This window comes from Muntiacus reevesi, chromosome 3 (assembly GCF_963930625.1).
Source record: "Muntiacus reevesi chromosome 3, mMunRee1.1, whole genome shotgun sequence".
NCBI classification, from domain to species: Eukaryota; Metazoa; Chordata; class Mammalia; order Artiodactyla; family Cervidae; genus Muntiacus; species Muntiacus reevesi.
Window position 1 is genome coordinate 3,587,568 of NC_089251.1, and position 20,927 is coordinate 3,608,494.

Below are 20,927 nucleotides of genomic sequence, written 5' to 3' on the forward strand. Positions count from 1 at the left end.
CTAAGCAAGAGTGATGATCCCAAACCAGAAAGTAAGGACGACGTCCTTCTGGTTTTCCCTTCCAGTGACTGGTTCAACGCTCTTCTAAAATCAATAAAGTTTTCTCCCCAAGTCGGATCCCGGACTTCTCAAGCGCGCACCGCCCCCCATCCCCGAGTTCCCTGACCCACGCTCCTCTCACCGCAGATGGGCCTTCCGCCTTGGAGGCGTGGCCACGTGGCCGGCAGAGTGTGGAGCCCCCGGGGGACCTCTAGGGGGCGGGGGCTGCTGCTGGTGGGCGGGTCGAGGCCGGGTGGGAGGAGCATCGGCCGGTGGGCGGGGCGCGAGGCTCCTTTTCCCCGCCCCCCTCGAGCCCTCCCGGCCCCGTCCACCGGCCGCGTCCGGCCCCGCCTACCGCGCGGCCTGAGGCGCCCAGGCCAGCCGCGTCCCTGATTTGCGGGCCCAGCTGCGCCCCTCCGTCCGTCCCCACCTCAGGCCGGCCGCAAGGGGTGAGTCTGCAGGCGCAAGAAACAGTCGCGCTCGGTCCGCCGCGCCGCGGGTCCGGCTAGGGCCCGCAGTGGCCGGCGGAAGCGGAGGCGCGCGCGTGCGGGCCCCGGAGCTCCGGGGCTCCCGGGTGCAGGTTACCGGCAGGGTAGCCGGAGCGCGGGCCGGGCTCTGCGTCGGCGGCGCGGCCACGATCTAGCGGAGCCGGCGCGTCAGGTGGAGCCTTTGGAGGAACCGGCGCCCCAAGCCCGGGTGGGGAAGCAGAGGTCTGCAGAGGGAGCGAGAGCGCCAGCGGGCTTTGCCAGAGGCCACGGGGTGAGCGGGACCGAAGTCCCGAAGCTCCTGCCTGGGGATCTCGATCTGACTTCGGGCGGACGCAGGAGGGTCCCGCGCTCCCTGTGGTCTGGGCTAGGCCCTCCCCTCGTGTCCGGAGCGGCGCGTACTGCGTCTTGTCCCCCGATCGCTGAGGAGTACCACCCCACCCCCGCCCCCACCACCAGGCTGTGATGGAGCGGGGAGGAGAATGCCTTGCCCAAGGTTGGCGCCGAGCTGGTGAGAAGTGAACCGCGCTCCCAGGAGAGCTCCGCCTCCCGGAGGAACGCTCGGCTGCCACCCCTGGCCCCTACCCCCAGCAGGGAGATCGCCGCCGCCCATCTCTGCCCAGCAACCCCCTTCCCAGGCCGCGTGTCACCCCGCGGTGCCGGCCCCGGAATGGATTTCCTGCGACCCGGCTGCTTCCCCCAGAATCCTTCTCCAAGTGCTCTGGCCCTAGTCGCTAGGAAGGCCGGCTCATCATAGAAGGTTTCAGGAGGGAGGCCTGCGAGCCAAGGCAGGGGGGCGGCCAGTCGCCTTTCGGGTCCAGTGCCTTTCCCAAGGCTTTGGCTGAATCCTGGGCCTCTGTCCCCTGGAACTGCCAGATCTGGGCCTGGGGTCCAGCTGGACAGGGCAACGCCTGGACTCCACATTTCCCTTGATAGAGGTGCCCAGGGGAGGGCAGAGCAGCAGGGAAAAAAAGGCGGGGGCAGGGGTCAGTGTCCTGTGGATAAGGAGCATCCCTTTGCAGGTGTTCCCCGACCCCGGAGACCCAGACTGTGAGCCTGACACCCCTGAGAGAGGTGGGCCGATTCGTCAAGGCCCACTCGGTCTCTGCAGGTGCTCAGGCTCAGATGCCGCCCCCAGCGATGCACTGCCCGAGATTGGCCCTGGGCCTGGGATTCTGCCTGCTGCTGGGCATCACCCTCTGCTCTCTGTGGTGAGCATGACCCTTGCTCCCTCTGTCCCCACCCCAGACTCCTCCCTCTCTCAGTATCTCAACCCCCAAACCTGGACCCCTTCCCAGGATTTCCAGGTCCCACCCTCCTCTCTAGGCACACCTGTCCCTGCCCCCTAGCCCCAGTATGACTGAACCAGTCTGGCTTACGGGTTTTCCTTTGCACTGACCTCCTGGCCTCTACACTTAACTCTTGCCTCTGCCTGTACTATTCTTCTAGCTGTGTTAATGAGGAACTCCTGTTTATGCTCCAGAATTCACCCCGTGTGTCCTTTCCACAAAGCTCTGGGGGTTCCCCCACACCACCAGTCCCTTGTGGGACTGGTGTTAAGAACATTCCTGCCCCAGGAATGAATGACTGCATAGCTTATAATGACTCACTGCAGAAGGCCAGGAGGCTTTGTCCTCTGAGGTCAGCCAGACCCAAGGACTGATGGGTAGAGGGCGGGGGTGGGGGGGCATGTGCACCCTGGGGACCCGCATTTCTACTAACATGCACCAATGTGACTTCTCGGCCTCAGCTTCAAAATCAAGTCAACACGTGTATTTCCTTCCCAGGGTGTATGTCGAGAACTGGCTGCTGGTCTCCTACATCCCCTATTATCTCCCCTGCCCAGAGATCTTGTAAGTACGGGGCAGGCAGAATTAGGGGCTCCCGGAATAGGGAAGATGGGAGGATTTTCAGGTCACTTTGTAGGTTCTTAGGTCCTAAACTTATGATTCTGAGCCACGAATGTGGAAGTTCCCTGTTTCTGTCCTCAGGTATCCTTGCAGGGCTGTCTCCACGGTGTGACTTTGAGCATGTTGCATAGCTCGGAGCCTCACTTGCCGTATCTGTAAAATGGGATGATAGAGCTTGGGGTGTGATGATGCCTGTAAATATCCTGGTGCTGCACCTGGTATATAGGAGGCGCTCAGGAAAGAATGCTTTCAGGACTTGACCTTTTTGCTCAATGTTGTGCGCTCTGTGTATTCAAAGGACAAATGCACACATGGCCAGTCTCGCTCAGATAACAGATCTGACATTTGGACAGTTCAGAGTGATAAAGATGATTTGGGACAGTCTCAAGGTAGCATTTGACCCCGTGGTCTTCTGGTTTTCATGTCACCTAAAGGAAGGTTTAAAATCTGGATCATAGACTACTAATTAACACCAGTAAGGTGTGTTTCACTATTATAAACAGAATGTAGTAAATTGGGCAGGACAGCAGAAAAGACAAAAGAAAGCTAAAACCCTCTTGTGTCCTACTGGCCTGAACCACACTTGACTGCATTGTCAGCTTTTTGATTGCTGTACTTCCTATTCAAACAGATTGTTCTGAAAGCAGAAAGTACGCTCGCTGTTGAAAATAGTTGTGACCAGAATATTTTTGCAATTCTTATCCTATTTCCCCAGAATTGGCTTTATTTTTCAGCATGTGGTCACCATCATTTTATTCCACCCAGGGGCTGGGCCCTAATTCTTAAACCCTCTCCTTTTCCCACCAACAGCTGTGGGGCATTTAGGTTGTTTCTAGTTTACCAACATTTTAAATTAGTTCGCAATGAGCAACTTTGGATATAAAGCTTTCTTCATCTTTTTTTTTAATTAATTAATTTGCCTAGGTCGGGTCTTAGTTGCAGCTCGCAGGACCTCCTATCTTCGTCTCAGCATGTAGGATCTTTAGTTGTGGGTGGTACGTGGGATCTAGTTCCCTGACCAGGGATCGAATCCCAGGTCCCTGCTTTGGGAGCACAAAGCCACTGGGCCACCAGGGAAGTCCCAGCTTTTTCCATCTTAAAAACCCTTTTATTTGGTACATTCCTGGGCCAAAGGATACGACCAGGGTCTCCATCCATCTCATCAGGCTGCTCTCCAGGGTGCCTGCTTAGTCGCTTCAGCCGCGACCCACTCTTTGTGACCGCATGGACTGTAGCCCGCCAGGCTCCTCTGCCCATGGGATCGCCCAGGCAAGAACACTGGAGTGGGCTGCCATTTCCTCCTCCAGGGGACCTTCCCGACCCTGAGTCAGAGTGATTCAGGCCAAGAGGACACGAGGGTTTTTGTTTGGACCCAGGGGTCCAACCTGCATCTCTTGCGTCTCCTGCATTGGCAGGCGGGTTCTTTACCACTAGCACCACGTGACACCACCTGGAGGCTCTCCAGGGGACGTGGCAAACACACAGATACATCTCCCCACCCTCCGCCACCCCCAGCAGCTGCACTGCACCTGGGCTGCAGAAGGTGTCATGAAAAACAAAAACCAAACCACCTTGCTGATTTGAGAGATGGGAAATGCGCTGTGGTTTAAATTTCACTCCTTTGACTCCTGCGCGGCCCTCATCCCCCCACGCCTTCCCATTTACTCAATTTCCTCTTCTGTGATGCGCCTGCTCCACCACCTCCTCCCCAGGCCTGTTGGCGGGTCCTCTATCACCACCTTTGACCGAAAGTACTCACTGCTTTTTTTTTTTTTTTTAATTATTTGCAGTTTGTCTATCTTCTGGTTCTGAGTCTTTTTTAAACAGATTAAAGTTGGAGTTTTTTTGTTAGTTTTAAATGGTCACACCTTCCTCTCTGTTCATTTGGATTTCTTCTTTCAATTTTATTACCTTCAGAGGTCTGGAAACGTGAAGTCCCTTTTTTTTTGCCTCTGACTCATCTGCGCCTTTGGTGTTCTTATGTCTGACTCTTTATTATTATTTTTTTTTTAAGTCTGACTCTTTTATGTGGCCAGAGCGGAGTGTGTCGGGGCTGGTGAGGCAAGGGAGACACCGATGGCCAGGGAAGTGTGGGGCCAGGGCCCCTTCCCCTTCTCATTTCTGACCAACTTCTCAGAGTCCCGTCACTTTCTGAGCAGGACCTGAGATGTGCTTGTTTGTGTGAAACTAAGGCAGAGGGCCAAGGTGACGGATCAACTTAAAAAAAATACATATCTTCCAGAGCATAAGCTAATCACAGAAGGACAGATACTATAGAGTTTCATTTATAAGAGATCTCTAGCATAGAGACATGGGACTTCCTGGTGGTTCAGTAGTTGAGACTTCATACTCCCAGGTTTGATTCCAAGTCGGGCACTAAAATCCTGCATGCCACGTGGAGTGGCCAAAATGAATAGAGATCCTATTTTTAAAAAAAGAAGATTTTTTTTACAGAGGCAGAAGTAAACATAATAGTTACCAAGGGTTGGGAGAAGGGATGGAGAGGTAGTATCTCAGGGAGACAGTTTCAGTTTGGGGACAGTGAGCAGGTTCTAGAGATGGGTGGTGGTGATGTTTGCACTGCAGCGTAAGTGCACCTAATGCCCCGGAACTCCACGCTTTCAAATGGTTAAAGTGGTAAATGTTTGCCTTGTACATCTTACCACACACACAAAGTGTGGACGGAAAACACCAGGACGGCCCCAGGAAGCGTAAGCCAGCCCACCATGGGTGATAGAATGAAGAGACCCAGGTGAACGGCAGGCACCCTTATCGTCAGGCGGTCCGAGCCTCACAGGCAACCTCAGGCCTCTGCTGGAACCGGCTCTGACCGGCTCCCTGGGTCAGAGGAGCAGGCCTGTCCCGTCTCCAGGCCTCACTTCTGCCCTGCGGAGTGACTGTTCTTGTCCCCATTTTAAGGGAGAGGGGACAAAACCCCGAGGAGTGGGATGTCCAGCCTTGGATCTCTCTGGCCGGAGGCGCCTCACCTGCAGCCTCATCTGTCTGAGCTCCCAGGCTAGAAAGAGGCAGAACTGGGCTCACTTTGCAGCTCCTCAAAGCTTCTCCACGGTGCCCAGGCTCTTCCAGAGCTGAAAAAGACCGTGGGGACAAATGGCACCAGCTTGAATCACCGCCCTGCCACACGGGGACCCTGGATGAATGCCCTCTGTGGGAGCCCAGCCCCCGCACAGCGGGCAGAGCCGTGGAGGAGGGGCCAGGGAGGCTGGGGGAGGGGGTGCCTGCCCCATGGGGGTGTTTCGTCCCAGCTTCATCCATCCCTGCTGAGCATCTCTACTAACGACACTGATGTCTCACCTCTCCCACCAGCAACATGAAGCTTCAGTACGAGGAGGAGCCGTCCCAGCCCGTGGCACAGTAAGCAGCCTGTCCTTTCGCCCTCTGTGGCCCCAGGGCGGGGGGCTGCCATCCCTTTAACCACTCACCCTTCTTGGTTGCAGGTCACAGTACCCTCAGCCCAAGCTGCTGGAGCAAAAGTAGGTGTTGATTAGGGCCTGGGTGCAGGATGGAGAGACTCAAGGGGGTGGGGACTGGGGACAAAGCTCTGACTTAGACGCTGGGGTGCTGGAGGGGTCAGCTGACCTCGGGGTCCGGGTACTCTGGGACCTGGGCTCCAGTCCAGCTCTGTCACTAGCTGTGTAATCTTGGGTGGGTTACCCAACTCCTCTGAGCTGCTTCTGTGGATGGTTAGTGATACCCACTCAGCGGGGCGGAGGACCAGATGAGATGAGGTTGGCAAAATGCAGAGCGGTGATTCCTGGGCAGTCCCAGTGGTTAGGACGCTGTGCTTTCACTGCCAAGGACCCTGACTCACTCCCTGGTCAGGGAACTAAGATCCTGCAAGCCAGGTGACGCAGCCAAAAATAAAAACAAACCACAAGAAACTGCAGAGCACCGTGCCTTTAGTGCTCGATCCATTATTAATGGTGATAATGATAAGCCCCGTCTCCGAGGCCCTTAGCAGACACCAGAAATGCCAGGCTCCTCCAGACACTGGACGTGCAGTAACTCCTGGTCCTCTTGCCCTCTCTGGGAAGGAGCTATTGTCATCCCCACTTGAGGATACGGTGGCCCAGAGACAGGGATGAAGCTGCCCAGGGCCACACAGCATGAGAGGCAGGGCCAAGATGAGACGGGGGCTTTCCCCAGGGGAGGGTCTCAGCCCCCTCGGCCTCCTCTGCTGCAGGCCCACAGAGCTGCTGACACTCACACCCTGGCTGGCGCCCATCGTCTCCGAGGGAACCTTCAACGCCGAGCTTCTGGATCACATCTACCAGCCGCTGAACCTGACCGTCGGGCTCACGGCGTTTGCCGCGGGGAAGTGAGTAGGGGGCTGCGGGCGGGTGGGCAGGGTGGGGTCTGGGGAGAGACGGGACGCTGCTCGGGCCCAGGGAGGCTGTGCGAGGTGGGAAGCCACAGAGCAGAGTGTGCTGGTGGGAGGGGGCTTCCTGGAGGAAGGGGGCGGGCAGGGGGAGGCAGCCCCCGTGAGGGAGCAGCAGGAGGCTTTGTCAGGAGACAGCTTGCCCCCTCACCCGTCTGCTTCCCCAGAACCGTCCAGGCAGGTGTAAAGGAGTGGCAAGCCCCCAGAAATGGAGGGTCCGTGGTCAGGCCACCGGCAGGTCAACAGAGCTGGCCCTGCCCTGGGGACCCTCCCTCCTCTGCCCCCGGGCCTGCCTGCTCTCTGGGCACCCCCTGTTTTCCCCCCTCCTCCCCTACCCCACCTGGCCTTTCCTTTCTGGGACTCTTGAGAGAGGGACCCCAGTGGGGGGGCCCCAGTGACTACAGCCCTGCTCAGGTGACGGACGGCCCGCCTGGAGTCGGGGGCCCCCTCTCCCCCAGCCCAGTCAGCACCCAGCACCACTCACCTCCCCTGGATGTGCAGCCATTACCCGATTCTCAGCTGCTCTTCTCTCTGAGTCTCAGCATCCTTTGCGAAGCAGGGAGTTTGTGAGGCCAGGAGGTAATCCCTTCGAACACTGCCTGGCACTTGTAAGTGCTCAGGAAAAGTCAGGGCATGCAGCCTATGAATATCATCAAGCTGTCATTATTAGGACGGTCTCTAGAGGTTGGCACCGTGGTCAGGGGAGCTTGACAGACGAGGGGCAGACCTGAGTGACTGCTTGAGATGGGGAGCTGGGAGGGGGACCCCAGCCTAGCCCTGGGCCCCGGGGGTGTGCCCGCAGAGATCAGGGGCAGGCAGTGGCCCTGCGGAGGCCGTGGTGCATGACAGGGTCCTACCAGCAGGTACACCCGGTTCGTCCAGCACTTCCTGGAGTCGGCCGAGCGGTTCTTCATGCGGGGGTACCGCGTGCGCTACTACATCTTCACTGACGACCCCCAGGCCATTCCTCGGGTCCCGCTGGGCCCCGGCCGCCACCTCAGCGTCATCCCAGTCCCCGGGCCCTCCCAGTGGGAGGAGGCCTCCATGCGCCGGATGGAGGTCATCAGCATGCACATCGCCGAGAGGGCGCACCGGGAGGTGGACTACCTCTTCTGCCTGAACGTGGACACGGCGTTCCGGAACCCGTGGGGCCCCGAGACCCTGGGGGACCTGGTGGCCGCCATCCACCCGGGCTACTTCACTGTACCCCGCCACCAGTTCCCCTACGAGCGCCGGCCCGTCTCCACCGCCTTCGTGGCCGACGGCGAGGGGGACTTCTACTATGGCGGGGCGGTCTTCGGGGGCCGGGTGGCCAGGGTGTATGAGTTCACCAGGGGCTGCCACATGGGCATCCTGGCGGACAAGGCCAACGGCATCATGGCAGCCTGGCAGGAGGAGAGCCACCTGAACCGCCGCTTCCTCTCACACAAGCCCTCCAAGGTGCTGTCCCCCGAGTACCTCTGGGACGACAGGCAGCCCCAGCCCCCCAGCCTGAAGCTGATCCGCTTCTCCACCCTGAACAAGGACACCGCCTGGCTGCAGAGCTGACGGCAGAGGCGGGGTCGCCGCGGACGGGGGAACCCCAGCGAGCGCCCGACTCACCGGAGCCGCCAGGCACCGGGGCCTCACTCCTCAAGCCTTACATGGGACCAACCCTGTGCCGTCTAACCTCCACCCCTGCCGGCAGAATCCAGCAGGAAGATGGGCTTGGAAAGGCCTCTGTCCACTGCGAAGAGCAGTGTCCGCGTGGAGGAGAACACCAAGATCACACCATCCGAGGCCCAAGGACAGGAGGAAGGGAGGCCAGAGGTGGAAGAAGACGGGGCCTGCAGGCCTCCGCCAGCCCACGAGCCTTCGAGGCAGCCCCACCCAGGGCCCCAAATCCCCTCTCTGCCACCTGCCCGTTCGTTGCCTGCTGCCCTTGAAGTTGCACTTCTAACACTTGTAGGAAAGGCATCCACACCCCCCTTTTCTCTGGCTGCAGGGGTCCCTGCTGTGTGCCCCCAGCCTCTGGAGCCAGTTTTTCACTCAGGACCCGGAGGGAGCCTTCCAGGCTCCCTGGTTTCATGTCCCTGCCTCACTCAAGGTGGACGGTCCCCGGCAGCAAGCACCTCTTCTGTGAGAGGGTTTGGGCAGCTTTTAATAAAAGTCGCGTGTGCTAGGCCCTAACCGGGCTTTCTTCACCTGCACCTCCTGAGTATCTGGGCTGCCAGGCCCCTAGGGATGCAGGCAGCCTGGATCGCAAGTAGTCAGCTTGGGTGGGAGGGTGTGGGTACAGTTTTCTAGAAAGCCTGGGCTGCTGCTGGCCGCTGCAACAGGCAGGATTTCCTCCCAGTTCTCCTGGGAGATGGCCGGCTATGCAGCTCTCCTTAGTCGGGGGGAGCAGAGCCTCTGCCCCCAGCTGGATGCCCTGTGGGCTCTTGGTCCCTGAGTGCTGAGCACATGTATCTGCTGTATCTGCCATCAGCCTCAGCCCGGGGGACTCCTGGTGGGCGCGGGACACTAAGGCCAGAAGGCAAGCCTAGGATTAGAGGGGCTTCAGAGCCCTGGGGTGGTCCCATCTGCCTGGTGGGACAGAAGTGGGGGGCGGGGGGCCCAGTATGCACTCCCCTGGGGGCAGCAGCATCCTTGCCACATAAGGTAGAGGGCAGGGGGTGTGGTCTGTGGCCAAGTCAGGAGGAGCAGGAACCCACCCACCTGGGCACCCTGGGCAAAGCCGGGGCCAGCCCCAAGCCTACTCTTCCTGCAGCCTGTGCTTGGGTGGCAAGCCAGGACAGACTACGAGAGCGCGGGCAGGCTGAGTGACCACGTGGGGAGATAGCCTGAGCCAGGGAGAGGCCCTGGGGTGCTCCCCGGGCAGAGGGACAAGGGTGGATCTGTGGCCCATGTGTCCGCACCTTCCCAGGGTGCCCAGCCCTGCCCGGGGCGTGTATGGAGCTGGCAGTGTTGAAGGTGCAGGCCCTGCCTTCACCGAGCTGCTGTGCTGGAGCAGGGAGAAGGCCCTTGACGTGGAGACCAGAGGAGAAGGAGGTGGCCCTGAGCCCGGGCAGCGTCGCAGGAGAGAAATGAACCCTTGCTCGCTCCAGCCCAGCTCTGGGTCCTGCTGATGGGCCCTTCTCAGCCTCGGCCCAAGCCCCCAGGCACTATGGCTGCCCCAGACCACATCCCAGGCATGGCCCTCTGACAGTCGAGTGAGCGACTACCCAACTCCTAGACCTCAAACAGGGTCCAGGCTACTTTCCCAGAGAGCTGAGGGCTTGGGGCCAGAGCTGCTCTGTGGGTGGGAAGAAGTACGGGGCCTGGCAGGAGTGGGAGGGGTGGCGGGAGATAGGCCTGATCCAGCAGAGAGAGGGGGAATACCAGAGATAGAAATCGACAGAATAACAAATGCAAAATGTCTGCGGCATCCCCTGCAATGGAGGCCCCTGAAATGTAAGCTTCCTGTCCCCTCAGGACCAACTACCTCCTCCCCACACCTTACAGTCCAACATCACTGCTCTGCCCCAGGGCCAGGACCAGCATACCTTTGTTCACGCTGCCTACTGGTCAGGCCTCCCTGTCCAGTCACCTGGCCCAATTCCAGGAACATAGTCATGACATCACCTCCTCCAGAAGCCTGCCTTGATTTGTTGCACCCTTCCTTCCAGAGTGGGTGCCTTTCGGTGGTCCCATAAATCCTCATCCCTATGTCATCCGTTACAATGTTCTGCCCATCTCCACCCCTTTCCCAGTTGGTAAACCCCAAGAGGATGCAGGTGGTGGTCAACCAGGTTTACCCTGGTACCTGAAACCCAAGAGGCATTCTTTGAATGTTTGTTGAATGACTGCATGAATGTGAGGCAGCTGAGAGAACATGGGTTTTATTCTGTCCTAGCACACTTGGGATGCTGGGCAGGCCACTCCACCACCCTGAGGCCCTGGGGTGACGATCAAATGGGACTATGGCTGGGAGCCCTCTGGGTACTGCCTTCTAGGCAGGCACTTGGAGAAGAAGCCGGGCAACATGCTCAGCTCTGGGAGGAGGCAGACGACCACCACAGCCCGCTCTGTGCAGAGGAGGGGCACACCCCGTCCCCTGTGGTATCGCAGGGGCGCACGCTTGAGTGGTGGGGTGAATAACACCCCCGCCAAGCTCCTCCCAGCTGGGGTGCTGTGGCTCTGACAAAATCACCCGGAAACCGTGTGCCCTGCGACCCCAGCCTGTGGTGGCCCCCGACTTCTTGCCCCACACTCAGAGCCCCATGCAGTCTGGTCCAGATACCCTTCCCAGGGAACACCCCTCACCCCTCCACCCCAGCCTCCCACAGCCTTGCTCCCCCAGGGACCCCCCACACCCTCCGCCTCAGAGCCCCCTGCCTGCAGCGCCCCTCCCCACAGCCCCCCATCCAGCATGGACTCACCTCCAAGGCCGGGCTGAGAGGCCACCTCCGCACGCGCCTGTGAATGCACAGCCGTTGGGGTCAGAATGGCCTGGGCTCGAGCCCACGGTGGGGCCACCTCACGGCCCTGTGACAGGCCAGCTCGTGTGGTGACTCTCAGGCCTCAGCCTCCTCCACTGAAGATGGGGTCGTGACTCTGCCCTTGGGAGGGAGGGCTGGGGATTAAAGCAGGCAGAGGAAGACACCCAGAGGATTGGGCTCAGGACGTGAGCCGGCCGGGAGAGCCCAACCCAGGACGAGGCCTCTGACGGTCAGCGCCGTGGGCTGAGCGAAGGTGAAGGGCAATGATTCTGAGTCATCTGTTCACAGCTGGCCTTGCTCACTTACAGCTGAGTGACCGTGAGAGCTGAGGTCACTGTTCATAAATTAAAAGGGGCAAAATCCTTGAGCACCCAGGAGCATCCTTAGTCACACTAATGTCCCCTGATAGGCGTTCAGCCCAGGTGGGCCCCCCCACCCCGGGTTCCTCCAGCCCCCCATTCACCAACCAGGGCTGCAGCTGGGGAAAGGCTGGACCTCGTTTCTGGAAGTCTTGCCAGGGAGACAAGGGAGTTGGGGGCGGGGGGGGGGGGCGTGACCTCCTTTTCCGTACTCCGCCTCCAGGACTACTAAAACATGCATCGAGCTGGCCCGGACACGAGGTGCAGGACAGAAGGATGGGGGCGCACAATCCGTGGCTCCCACATCTCCAGGCCTACACGATCACGCAGCCCAGCTGCCCCACCCGGTGGGGTTTGGGGTGGCCCGAGGCGCTAGGGGGCACAGGAGGAACGCAGCAAGCGGCGGGAGCTGGGGGACGCGCCAGGTCCACAGCGCGCGCCCGCGGCCAGGCGGGGCTGCGTGCACGCGCCGCTCGCGGGCCCGCGCAGGCCCTGGGTGTGTGCGCGCGCGCGCGGCCGCAGGCTCGCGGCCAGCCTGCCCCCGCCGGCGTCCACCCCCACGGTCCGCCCGCTGGAGGGAGGCCGCTGCGCGCGGCGGGGCCCGCCCCTCACACCTGCGGCGGGCGGGGGGCGGGACGAGCGGAGGCGGGGCCGCGGCGGGGCCCGCCCACCCGGCCGGAGCCCGGGAGCCCGGGCGCAACCGAGCGGCGCGGCCCGAGCGGCCGGTGGCGCGGCGCGGGCGCAGACAATGGGAGCGGCGCGAGCGCCGGCGCCGGCGGAGCCCTGGGCCCGGCGGGGACGGGAGGCCGCGCCATGAGCCCCGCAGCCGGGCGCCCCCCTGCGCCGCGCGCGGGCCGAGGCGAGCGGCCTCTGCTAGCCCGGGGCCCCGCCCTGGGGCCGGCGATGTGCTGCCGGGGCTGAGAATGATGGTAGATTGCCAGGTGAGTGCCCCGCCCGGCCGCGATCGCCCTCCCCGTCGTCGGGGTGGAGGGAGGACCGCCTGCCCCCACCCCGCCCGACTACCCCGCCCACCCCCGACCCAGCCGTGGGGGGAGAGTCCACGCAGAGCGCGCGCTTACGCAGTTCCGTGTCCAGCCCCTCCTGGTACGACTGGGAAACTGAGGCCAGGAGAGGTACAGGGGCTGGCGCGGGGCCCACGGCGGGGGGCGGGGTGGGGGGTGGGCAGACTCCAGAAGAGAAGGAAGGGGTCCAGCCTCCTAGTTCAGGGCTCAGCCACTCCCATGGGGTTTCCCTGGGGAAGGAGAGCCACTGACGTCCTGGGGGGACCCTTGTCCATCCCCTCCCCCTCCCACGAGGAGCCCTTTCCTCTCGGCCTCCCAGCGTGCCCACAGGCACACACACTGACCTCACAGGTAGAGACCATGGCGTACATTCAGGGGAGCAGTGGACACGGAGATGACAAGGGGGAAACAAGAAAGCGGTAGGAGGCGGCTCCGCGTGGGTCAGGACCATCCGGTCTCCTGACAACAGGCTCAGGGCCCCAGGCTGAGGGACAGAGATGCCAGGCGGGTGGGCAGGTTCCCGGGGGTTGACCTGGGCAGGGTCCATCTCCAGAGCGGCCTGGAGAGGACAGTTTCTGGGGTCCTGCATCCACTACTCTGGGCACCTGGAACTACTATGAGATTCACCCCTAGTGGAGTGAAGAGAGAGTCTCCTAGTGCAGGAGAGAAGTCCTCGGTTGACTCCACTGTAATTTAGGAGTGGCTAAATCACCCCATGGCTGTGGTCATCTCTAGGGTTCTACAGCTTGTAGAAGAGTCTGTTGGCCTTGGTTCTCCATCCGTGACCCACTGTGCTCCGAGTCCTTGGAAAATACTTTCTGCTCCCTCCAGGTCCTTCTGAACACGTGAACACGTGGCAGCCTGGAGGGCTGGGCACCTGGGTGGTGCAGAAGGAGGCAAAGACTTGTCCAGTGGCAAAGTGCCATCTCTCTTGGCACCTGGGGCTCCTCATTTGGAAGGGGGTGGAGTTAGTTAACCCCGGTTGGGATGAGGAGGCCTCCAGAGGGACCTGGGCACCAGAACAGTGGAGGGAAACAGGGGGGACGAGGAAAGCTTCCGAGGTCCTGCACAACGCCCCTGGAGCCAGCCAGTCCAGCTCCTTTGCCCCTGTGAGGGAGAGAGAGACGCTGCCTTGACTACACCCAAACAAAGGTGTGTGTTTTGTTTTCTGGATTTTCCCTGTCTGGGGCTGCAGTGCTGGGGCTGATCACGAGGGGGCGGGCTGTGGCCACAGTGCTCAGTGGTGGCGACTGGCGCAGGGAAGGGACCCCAGGGAAGTTCGGCTGCCTCCCACCCAACAGGCAGCTTTTATTACTAGCCTCCATGTCCGCAACCTGAGCGGCCCAGAGGCAGGAGGGGGCTCAGATCCTATGTCGATTCCGTTACTGTGCCCCGGGCATTCACCCAGGAGCTTAAGGCTCAGAGGGCAGATGGACAAAAAGCAGGAAAGCAAATCCATGGGCGAGAGAACAGCACGTGCTCCTGGGAAATGAGTCAGGGTCCCAGAAGGAGGGTCAAGAACCCCTGGGGGGGTGGTCTAAAAGGCCTCCATGGTGACACTGATGCTGTGACCAGAAGGACAAGAGGCGCCAGCCTTGCACACTCTGCGAAGAGTCTGGAAGAAGGTCAAAGGTGCAGAGGCTTGGAGACAGAAAAGATGCTGGCCGGAGAGGAAGTGAGACAGGGGCCAGGGTGGCCATGAGAGCTGTGGGCGGAGGGAAGAGAGGAGGGCAGGGCGAGACCTGGAAGGTGTCCTGGGGTCTGTGCCGCATGACAGAATCCCCCTCCCTCGGCACTGACAGGGACACACATCGACCGGCTCACGGTGTCTGGGACCGGGGGCTGGGCTGGGGTCTCAGTCAGGGTGGGTCCGTCTCTGAAACCATTCATGGGTGATTGGTGGGATTCACCGAGGCAGTGGATGTGCAGAGAGGTATTCATTCTGGAAGGAGATGCCCTGTGTTCGGGGATGATTTGAGGAGGGGAATGTGATGCTGAACGTGAGGGTGATGCCTGGGTCTGGCATCTGTCGAGTGCCCTGGCTGCACTTGGCCGGGGTAGTAGAGAGATGGCGTGGCCCAGGAGCCAGGTGTATTAGTTTCCTGTGGCTGCGGTAACAAAGTACCATAAACTGTGGGGCTCAAAGCAACAGAGATTTATAGTCTCTTGGTTTGGGAGGCCAGAAGTCCAAAATCGAGGTGTCGGCAGCACCAGGCCCTCTGAAGCCTCTAGAAGGGGGATCCTTCCTCGCCTCTGCCAGCCTCTGGTGGCTGTCAGCAATCCTTATCATTCCTCCCCTTGTAAGTGCACGCCTCCAAAATCTGCTTACGTCCTCGCTTGGCCTCCTCGGCGTGTCTGTGTTCAGTCTTCCGTCTTCTTATAAGGACAGTGGTCATTTGATCAGGGCTCAGCCTAATCCCGAATGACCTCATCTTATCTTGATCACATCTGCAAAGGCCCTATTTCCAGAGAAAGACAAATATCATATATCACTTATATGTGAAATCTAAAAAAAAAAAAATGGTGCAAACGAACTTATTTACAAAACAGAAATAGACTCACCAATGTAGAAAGCAAACTTGGAGGAGAAAACTCCTCCGAGGGTGGAGGCGGGGGGAGGGATAAATTGGGAGGCTGGGATTGACGTACACACTACCGGATGGAACCCGGGTCTCCTGCACTGCAGGCGGTTCTTTACTGACTTTACAAGGGAAGCCCCTACTATGGACAAGACAGGTAATTAATAAGAACCCACTGTATGGTACTGGGACCTCTCCTCAGCCTTCCGTAATGGCCTGAAAGTGAAAGGGAAGTCACTCAGTCGTGTCTGACTCTTTGCGACCCCGTGGACTGTAGCCCATCAGGCTCCTCCCGTCCATGGGATTCTCCAGGCAAGAATACTGGAGTGGGTTGCCATTTCCTTCTCCAGGGGATCTTCCCGACCCAGGGATCGAACCGAGGTCTCCCGCATTGCAGGCAGACGCTTTAACCTCTGAGCCACCAGGGAAGCCCCTGTAACGGCCTAGACAGGAAAAGAATCTAAAAAGGAGTGAATATATGGATATGTGGGCTAAGCCCCTTCAGTCTCGTCTGACGCTTTGTGACTCCATGGACTGTATAGCCCGCCAGGCTCCTCTGTCCATGGGGTTCTCCAGGCAAGAATACGGGAGTGGGTTGCCACGCCCTCCTCCAGGGGACCTTCCTGACCCAGGGACCAAACCTCAGTCTCCTGCATTGCAGGCGGATTCTTTACCACTGAACCACTGGAGAAGCCTGCACATGTGTACACGCATCAATGTAAGCAGTCACTTTGCTGTCCAGTAGAAACTAACACATTGTAAATCAACTATACTCCAATTAAAAAAAAAAATTTTTTTTTTTTTAAAGTGCTTCTAAAAAATCCTATTTCCACATCAGGTCTTATTCACAGGTGCATGAGGTTAGGACTCCGACTGATATGTTGTGGGAATACAGTTCAATTCAGGACAAGGGCATTGGAGTGATCCTACCCCCGAAGGCCAGGTTCCCACCTGTCCACAGGGATGGGGGGAGTGTTCGAGTCTGATCAGGTCTCTAGGATGTGGTCACAGGGCTGTGGGGTGTGAGTGGGGCCTGGGGGTGCCCGGCCAGGGACAGCCCAGCTCCCTGGCTTGGGGGCGTCCTGGCACAGCACCAGCAGGTGGCACTGTGCCTTGCTTGTGGCCACCCTCAGCGGCCACACCACAGAGACAAAGGTCTCACCTTCCAGTTGCGAGGAGACAGCACGCTCACAATTGTAAACAGACCAGGCCCGCAGTCATTTCAGGGGTGATGCACGTTGTAGGAGACCAAACAAGGCGGAGCCGCAGGGGAGTGCCTGGGTGGCGACCTGGATGGGCAGCCAGTGAGCCCGGCCCGGCTCAGACCCACGTGGGTGGTTAGTTCTGCATCTTTCCTGCTACACCTGCAAGCCGAGCCGGCCGTTCTCAGCTGCTTGCAGGGGCCCCCGTGGCTATGATTACCCTGGCGGTTTCCAGACAGTTCTCGCATTACTGCAGGGCCAGGGACCCTGTGTCCCAGATGTTGAGGGGCGGGGGGGGAGGGACCCTGAGGGCAGCCACGGGGATGGGTGGACATGCAGGTGGCGGCTGGAGAAGTCCCTTCCCCAGAGACCCTGCCCAAAGAGGAGGCGATGCTCTGTCGATTTTCCCACTGCCCACCTGGTAGGGGCGGGGGTGGATTCTGCCCTGTCGTACAAAGCTGGGCGTGCCCTCTGGAGCTGAGAAGCAGGGGACCTGGGCTCCCCAAGGTAGAGTGGCTGTCACCGGGCATCAGTGAGATGCAGCAAAGTGCCCAGTGTGGCCCTGGCCTGGGAAACGGAAGCCATCCCTTACCGCGGCTCTGGGGCATTTCTGAATCTCATGCGGCCGGGGCCAACAGCCTTGGCGGTGGGTCACGGACTGGTTCAGGCAGCAGATGTTTATCCACGGACTCAGAGCTGAGCACCTGGCCTGCGCGGAGCACCTTGGCTCCCATCCGAGGGGATAAGATCCTATAGAGGAAGAACACAGGGACAGGGTACAGGACAAGTGATAAATCCACGGGGAAGGCGCTGGGCCGGGAGCCTGGGCTCTCTGCCATCAGGGGCACGCTATCCATGGGGCCACCGTCCATGGAGTGACCCCTCAGGCCATCCCGCACCTCCATCCCTCGCAGGGCAGGTGCCTGCTAACGACAGCCAGCCCACGGCACTTTCCCTGTACCCACGCTTTGGCCACAGTGTCTCGTTCTATCTGCAGGATGGCTCCTCTGCCATCATCATTGATGGTTGGGGAAACTCAGGCCCTGGAAGGCCAAGGGGGCTCCCACAGCCAGGTGGCGGCAGGGCTGGTGGGGGCACGTCTCTGCGTGCAGACAAGCCTGGGAGGGGCCGGGCGTGGGTGCTGGGGCCAAATTCCTTCCAATTACAGTGGGCTCCCAACGGTCAGGGCAGGGCCGGCCCCAAGGTGGTGGTTAACAGCCGGAGAGGAGACGTAAACAGAGTAATGAACCCCTTTCACCCTCTCCCCGCTCTAATGAAGGCCTTGGACTCTGTTCTCTGCATTTTCTCAGGGTTCTGGGTTTTTGAACCTCGAAGAGTCTTCTCTTAGGGTCACGGCTGGAAGGTCTCCCCAGGGGGTGGGGGAATGAGGTTTGCGGACCTTGATGTATCCTCCCAGGGCAGCCAAGTCAAGGAGAGGGAGGTGGAGACAAGAGGGCATCCCCCTAAAAATGATAAGCCCCAGGAGAACGGAGAGTTCCCATGGCAACCTGGAGCAGTCGCTTGGCAACCGCAGGTCCCCAAAATACCTGCCTGCAGGAAGCTCAGGGATGGGGCTTTCCCATGACCTGTGTGTACGCCTTAGCTACTCTTTGTGGCTGACCCACACCACCCTCTACTTCCACCCAGCAGCTTCACCCTCTGAGCCTTCCCGAGGGAAACCCTAGCCTGCTCCCCTGCTCCCCATCACCCCAGCCTGCCAGCCAGCCACCTGGCATCAGGCCTGGCCCCAGCAACGTCCATTTCCTGGAGACCTGAGTGACAGCTGATGGAAGCAGAATGTCATAAAATGCAGGGCCAGAGGGCACAGTGGGCGGAGCCAGGTACCAGCCAGAGTTGGGGAGAGCACGGTGCCTTCTGCTTCGTACCCCCTACAACCTGAAGCCATGAGCAACCTAGGCCTGGAGCAGGGTGGCCAGGCAGGGTATGGATGGACGGGGCAGTAGGTGGAGCCCCCAGAATAGGGGATTTCGGTCCTGGGCCAGTTTTGAGACTGGCTGTGTGACCCTGGCATGCCTCTTCTTGCTAGCCTCAGTTTCCCCATCTGTAGCCCCCTCTACCGTTCAGTGAGTCAGTTATGCCACATATGGGGTCCTGGGGTGGGAGGGTGAGGGGCCAGGACCAGGCCAGCCACCGTTTTTTCTTCCTCTGCCCACCTGCATCCATCTCCATGCTCAAGGGGAGGCAGGCGGCCTCGTGGGGAAGCCCACTGGCTTCGGAGACGAACACCTGTGTCTCTACCCAGCTCAGGGCTTAGCCTCGAGTGTCCTGGAACCGGCACTAACCCCGGGAGCCTCGCTGCTCCCCAGTGTGAAGACACGGGGGTGCCGGGGGAGGGAAGACAGTCCCGCCCTGTGGGCCTGTCATGGGCCACTTTACTTTGTGGGCGCTGATCCCGTGTCCAGCGGAGGCAAGCCTATGGATGAGGGCCGTGTCTGGCCAGGATGGAGCCCCTGACCCCAGGACAGATGGGCGTGTTGGAATGGAGGGAGCCTGGTTGGGGCCAGGCCCCCCAGGGGTTGGATTTGGGAGCTGGGCAGGGTGTGAGCCCCTCAGAGGTTCTCCCTGGGGAGGGCAGTGAGGGATGGGACTGTTGGTGACCGCCCCCCACCCCCATACACACAGGGGTTTCTGGGTGCCCTCAGGGAGCCAGCATCCTAGTCTGACGGGGTCCCTGCACTAAGGACCTCAAGCCATCACCCTCTGTGCCTCCCTGGCCGCATCTGTCAAAGGCGGAGGGGGCGTGCCCACCTCCGGAGTTGGGGGGGGCGCGGGTGGTACCCGGTAATGTGCTGGGCGTGCGGGCCCTGGGCGGGGTGGGGGGGCCCCTGACGGTCCTGGCCTTGAGTGCCCAGCCCCACCCCCGGCCCCGTGGAGCGCCGCGGGAGGAGGGGGCGGGGCGAGGGCGGCGCAGACAATGGCCCGGGCCCGCGGCGCCGGCGGCTGTGCCCGGAGCGGGGCGCGGGGGCGCGGCCGGGCCGGGCGGCGAGAGCGGGCGGCGCGCCTCTGCCCGCGTTCATGCTGGTGGTCCCGCCGCCGGGCGCGCGGGCGGACGAGGTGAGCCACGGCCCCGCGGGCGGCCCGGGAGGAGGGGCAGGAGGGAGCCACAGGGCGGGGGCGCTGCCCACCTCCTGGGTTGTGCCCCGGGGCGGGCACGCAGTTTACCGAATTGAAGCAGGGGGCTCTTCTGCTCCCTCCACCTCTCTACCCCCGCAGGGTAAGAGACGGAGGGTCCCACCCCGGGGTCTGGGGGCACCCCAGATCCTCCCCCACTTTCTGGCTTGGGATCCAGAACCGGTTGGCTTGGGGAAGGCACAGGGAGGGCCTCTTCTGGTACCACCGGGCCGTCCAGATGTGCCCACCTGACTGTTTGGAGCTGGGGTTGGGATGAGGCTGACCTTGGACAGTGGAGACAAAATCCTCTGGCCAGTGAGTGGCCCTGAGTCCAAGAACTATCCCCACCCCACCCCCCATGCACCTCCTCCCCTCGTGGGACTCTCCCCTGGTCACCGGTCTTGTCCCAGGCGGCCCTTTCCCCGTAACTGTCCAGCTCAGAACTGGGAGAGTGAGAATGGGGCGATGGGGAGGGGCAGAGGACGCCCTTAAAGCCCCCGGGGCTGCCAGCGCCTGATTCCATTCCAGGGAGATTCTTGCCCGGGTCCACTCCCATCTGTCTGGGCTGTGGCAAAGGGCGGGGGAGCCCAGCCCCGACCATCCCCCTCGCCGTCTATCAGGGAGGCCCTGGCCCCCCTCCCCCCTGGTGCATTGGGAGGTGAGGCTGTCTAGAGGTCAGAAGGGAGAGAGAAGTCTGGGTTGGGGAAACTCAGGCCCTGGGAGGCTGCCTTCCCCGAGCGATGTCCCCAGGCAGGCAGGCAGGCTTCTGGGAACCTCCAGGCGCCTGTTTCCCGGCAAACCTGGTTGACCCGCTGCTCCAGCTACCCTGACCGGCCCTGCCTCCCGTCTCCACTCCCAGCTGCGTTCTCTGGAAAGCATTTTAGGGACAGGTTGGCTGACGGGGCCTTGCCCTTCTGCTTTACCATCCCTCATGCTTCTCTCCTGCCTTGCTGCACCCTCCAGGAGGAGGCAAGAACCAGGGAGCCTGGCTAGGGTTTGCAGCATCCAGACAGGCGGGTCCCTCCACTCTTAAGTGTCTTGGTGGTCTCACCTTGTGGACCTGGAGGTCAGGTTGTGTGAAAGCCCCTGGCCCAGACACAAGTGAGCCCTCTACAGGTGTGCGTGTGCATGTGCGTGTTCAGTCACTTCCGTGTTCAACTCTTCGCGAACTTAGGGACTATAGCCTGCCAACTCCTCTGTCCATGCGATTCTCCAGGCAAGAATACTGGAGTGGTTGCCATTTCCTCCTCCAGGAGATCTTCCAAATCCAGGGATTGAACCCACATCTCTTATGTCTCCTGCATTGGCAGGTGGGTTCTTTACCACTAATGCTACCTGGG

The 20,927-nt window shown here is 60.6% G+C and overlaps 2 protein-coding genes across 10 annotated transcripts in view; both read left to right on the forward strand.

The window, feature by feature from the left end:
- The first annotated feature begins 365 nt into the window (after positions 1-365).
- GBGT1 (globoside alpha-1,3-N-acetylgalactosaminyltransferase 1 (FORS blood group)) lies at positions 366-8,992 on the forward strand. 9 transcript variants are annotated; one of them, XM_065928165.1, is made up of 8 exons: positions 381-488; positions 984-1,035; positions 1,636-1,735; positions 2,312-2,377; positions 5,762-5,809; positions 5,893-5,928; positions 6,639-6,773; positions 7,694-8,992. In XM_065928165.1, exons 2-8 carry the CDS (start codon positions 990-992, stop codon positions 8,379-8,381), a joined length of 1,119 nt encoding a protein of 372 aa, XP_065784237.1. In that variant the 5' UTR covers positions 381-488; positions 984-989; the 3' UTR covers positions 8,382-8,992. The 9 variants fall into 9 exon arrangements, with proteins under 9 accessions (XP_065784238.1, XP_065784242.1, XP_065784236.1 ...); XM_065928162.1 differs by having other exon boundaries at positions 382-488; positions 1,547-1,735; XM_065928163.1 differs by having other exon boundaries at positions 382-488; positions 1,547-1,735; positions 7,697-8,992.
- Positions 8,993-12,354: 3,362 nt separating this feature from the next.
- RALGDS (ral guanine nucleotide dissociation stimulator) overlaps positions 12,355-20,927 on the forward strand; it is a 48,043-nt gene continuing 39,470 nt past the window's right edge. Inside the window, exon 1 of the mRNA XM_065928174.1 lies at positions 12,355-12,593. Coding sequence (XP_065784246.1) covers positions 12,576-12,593 — 18 coding nt within the window. The 5' untranslated portion in view covers positions 12,355-12,575. The remainder of the gene's footprint in view (positions 12,594-20,927) is intronic.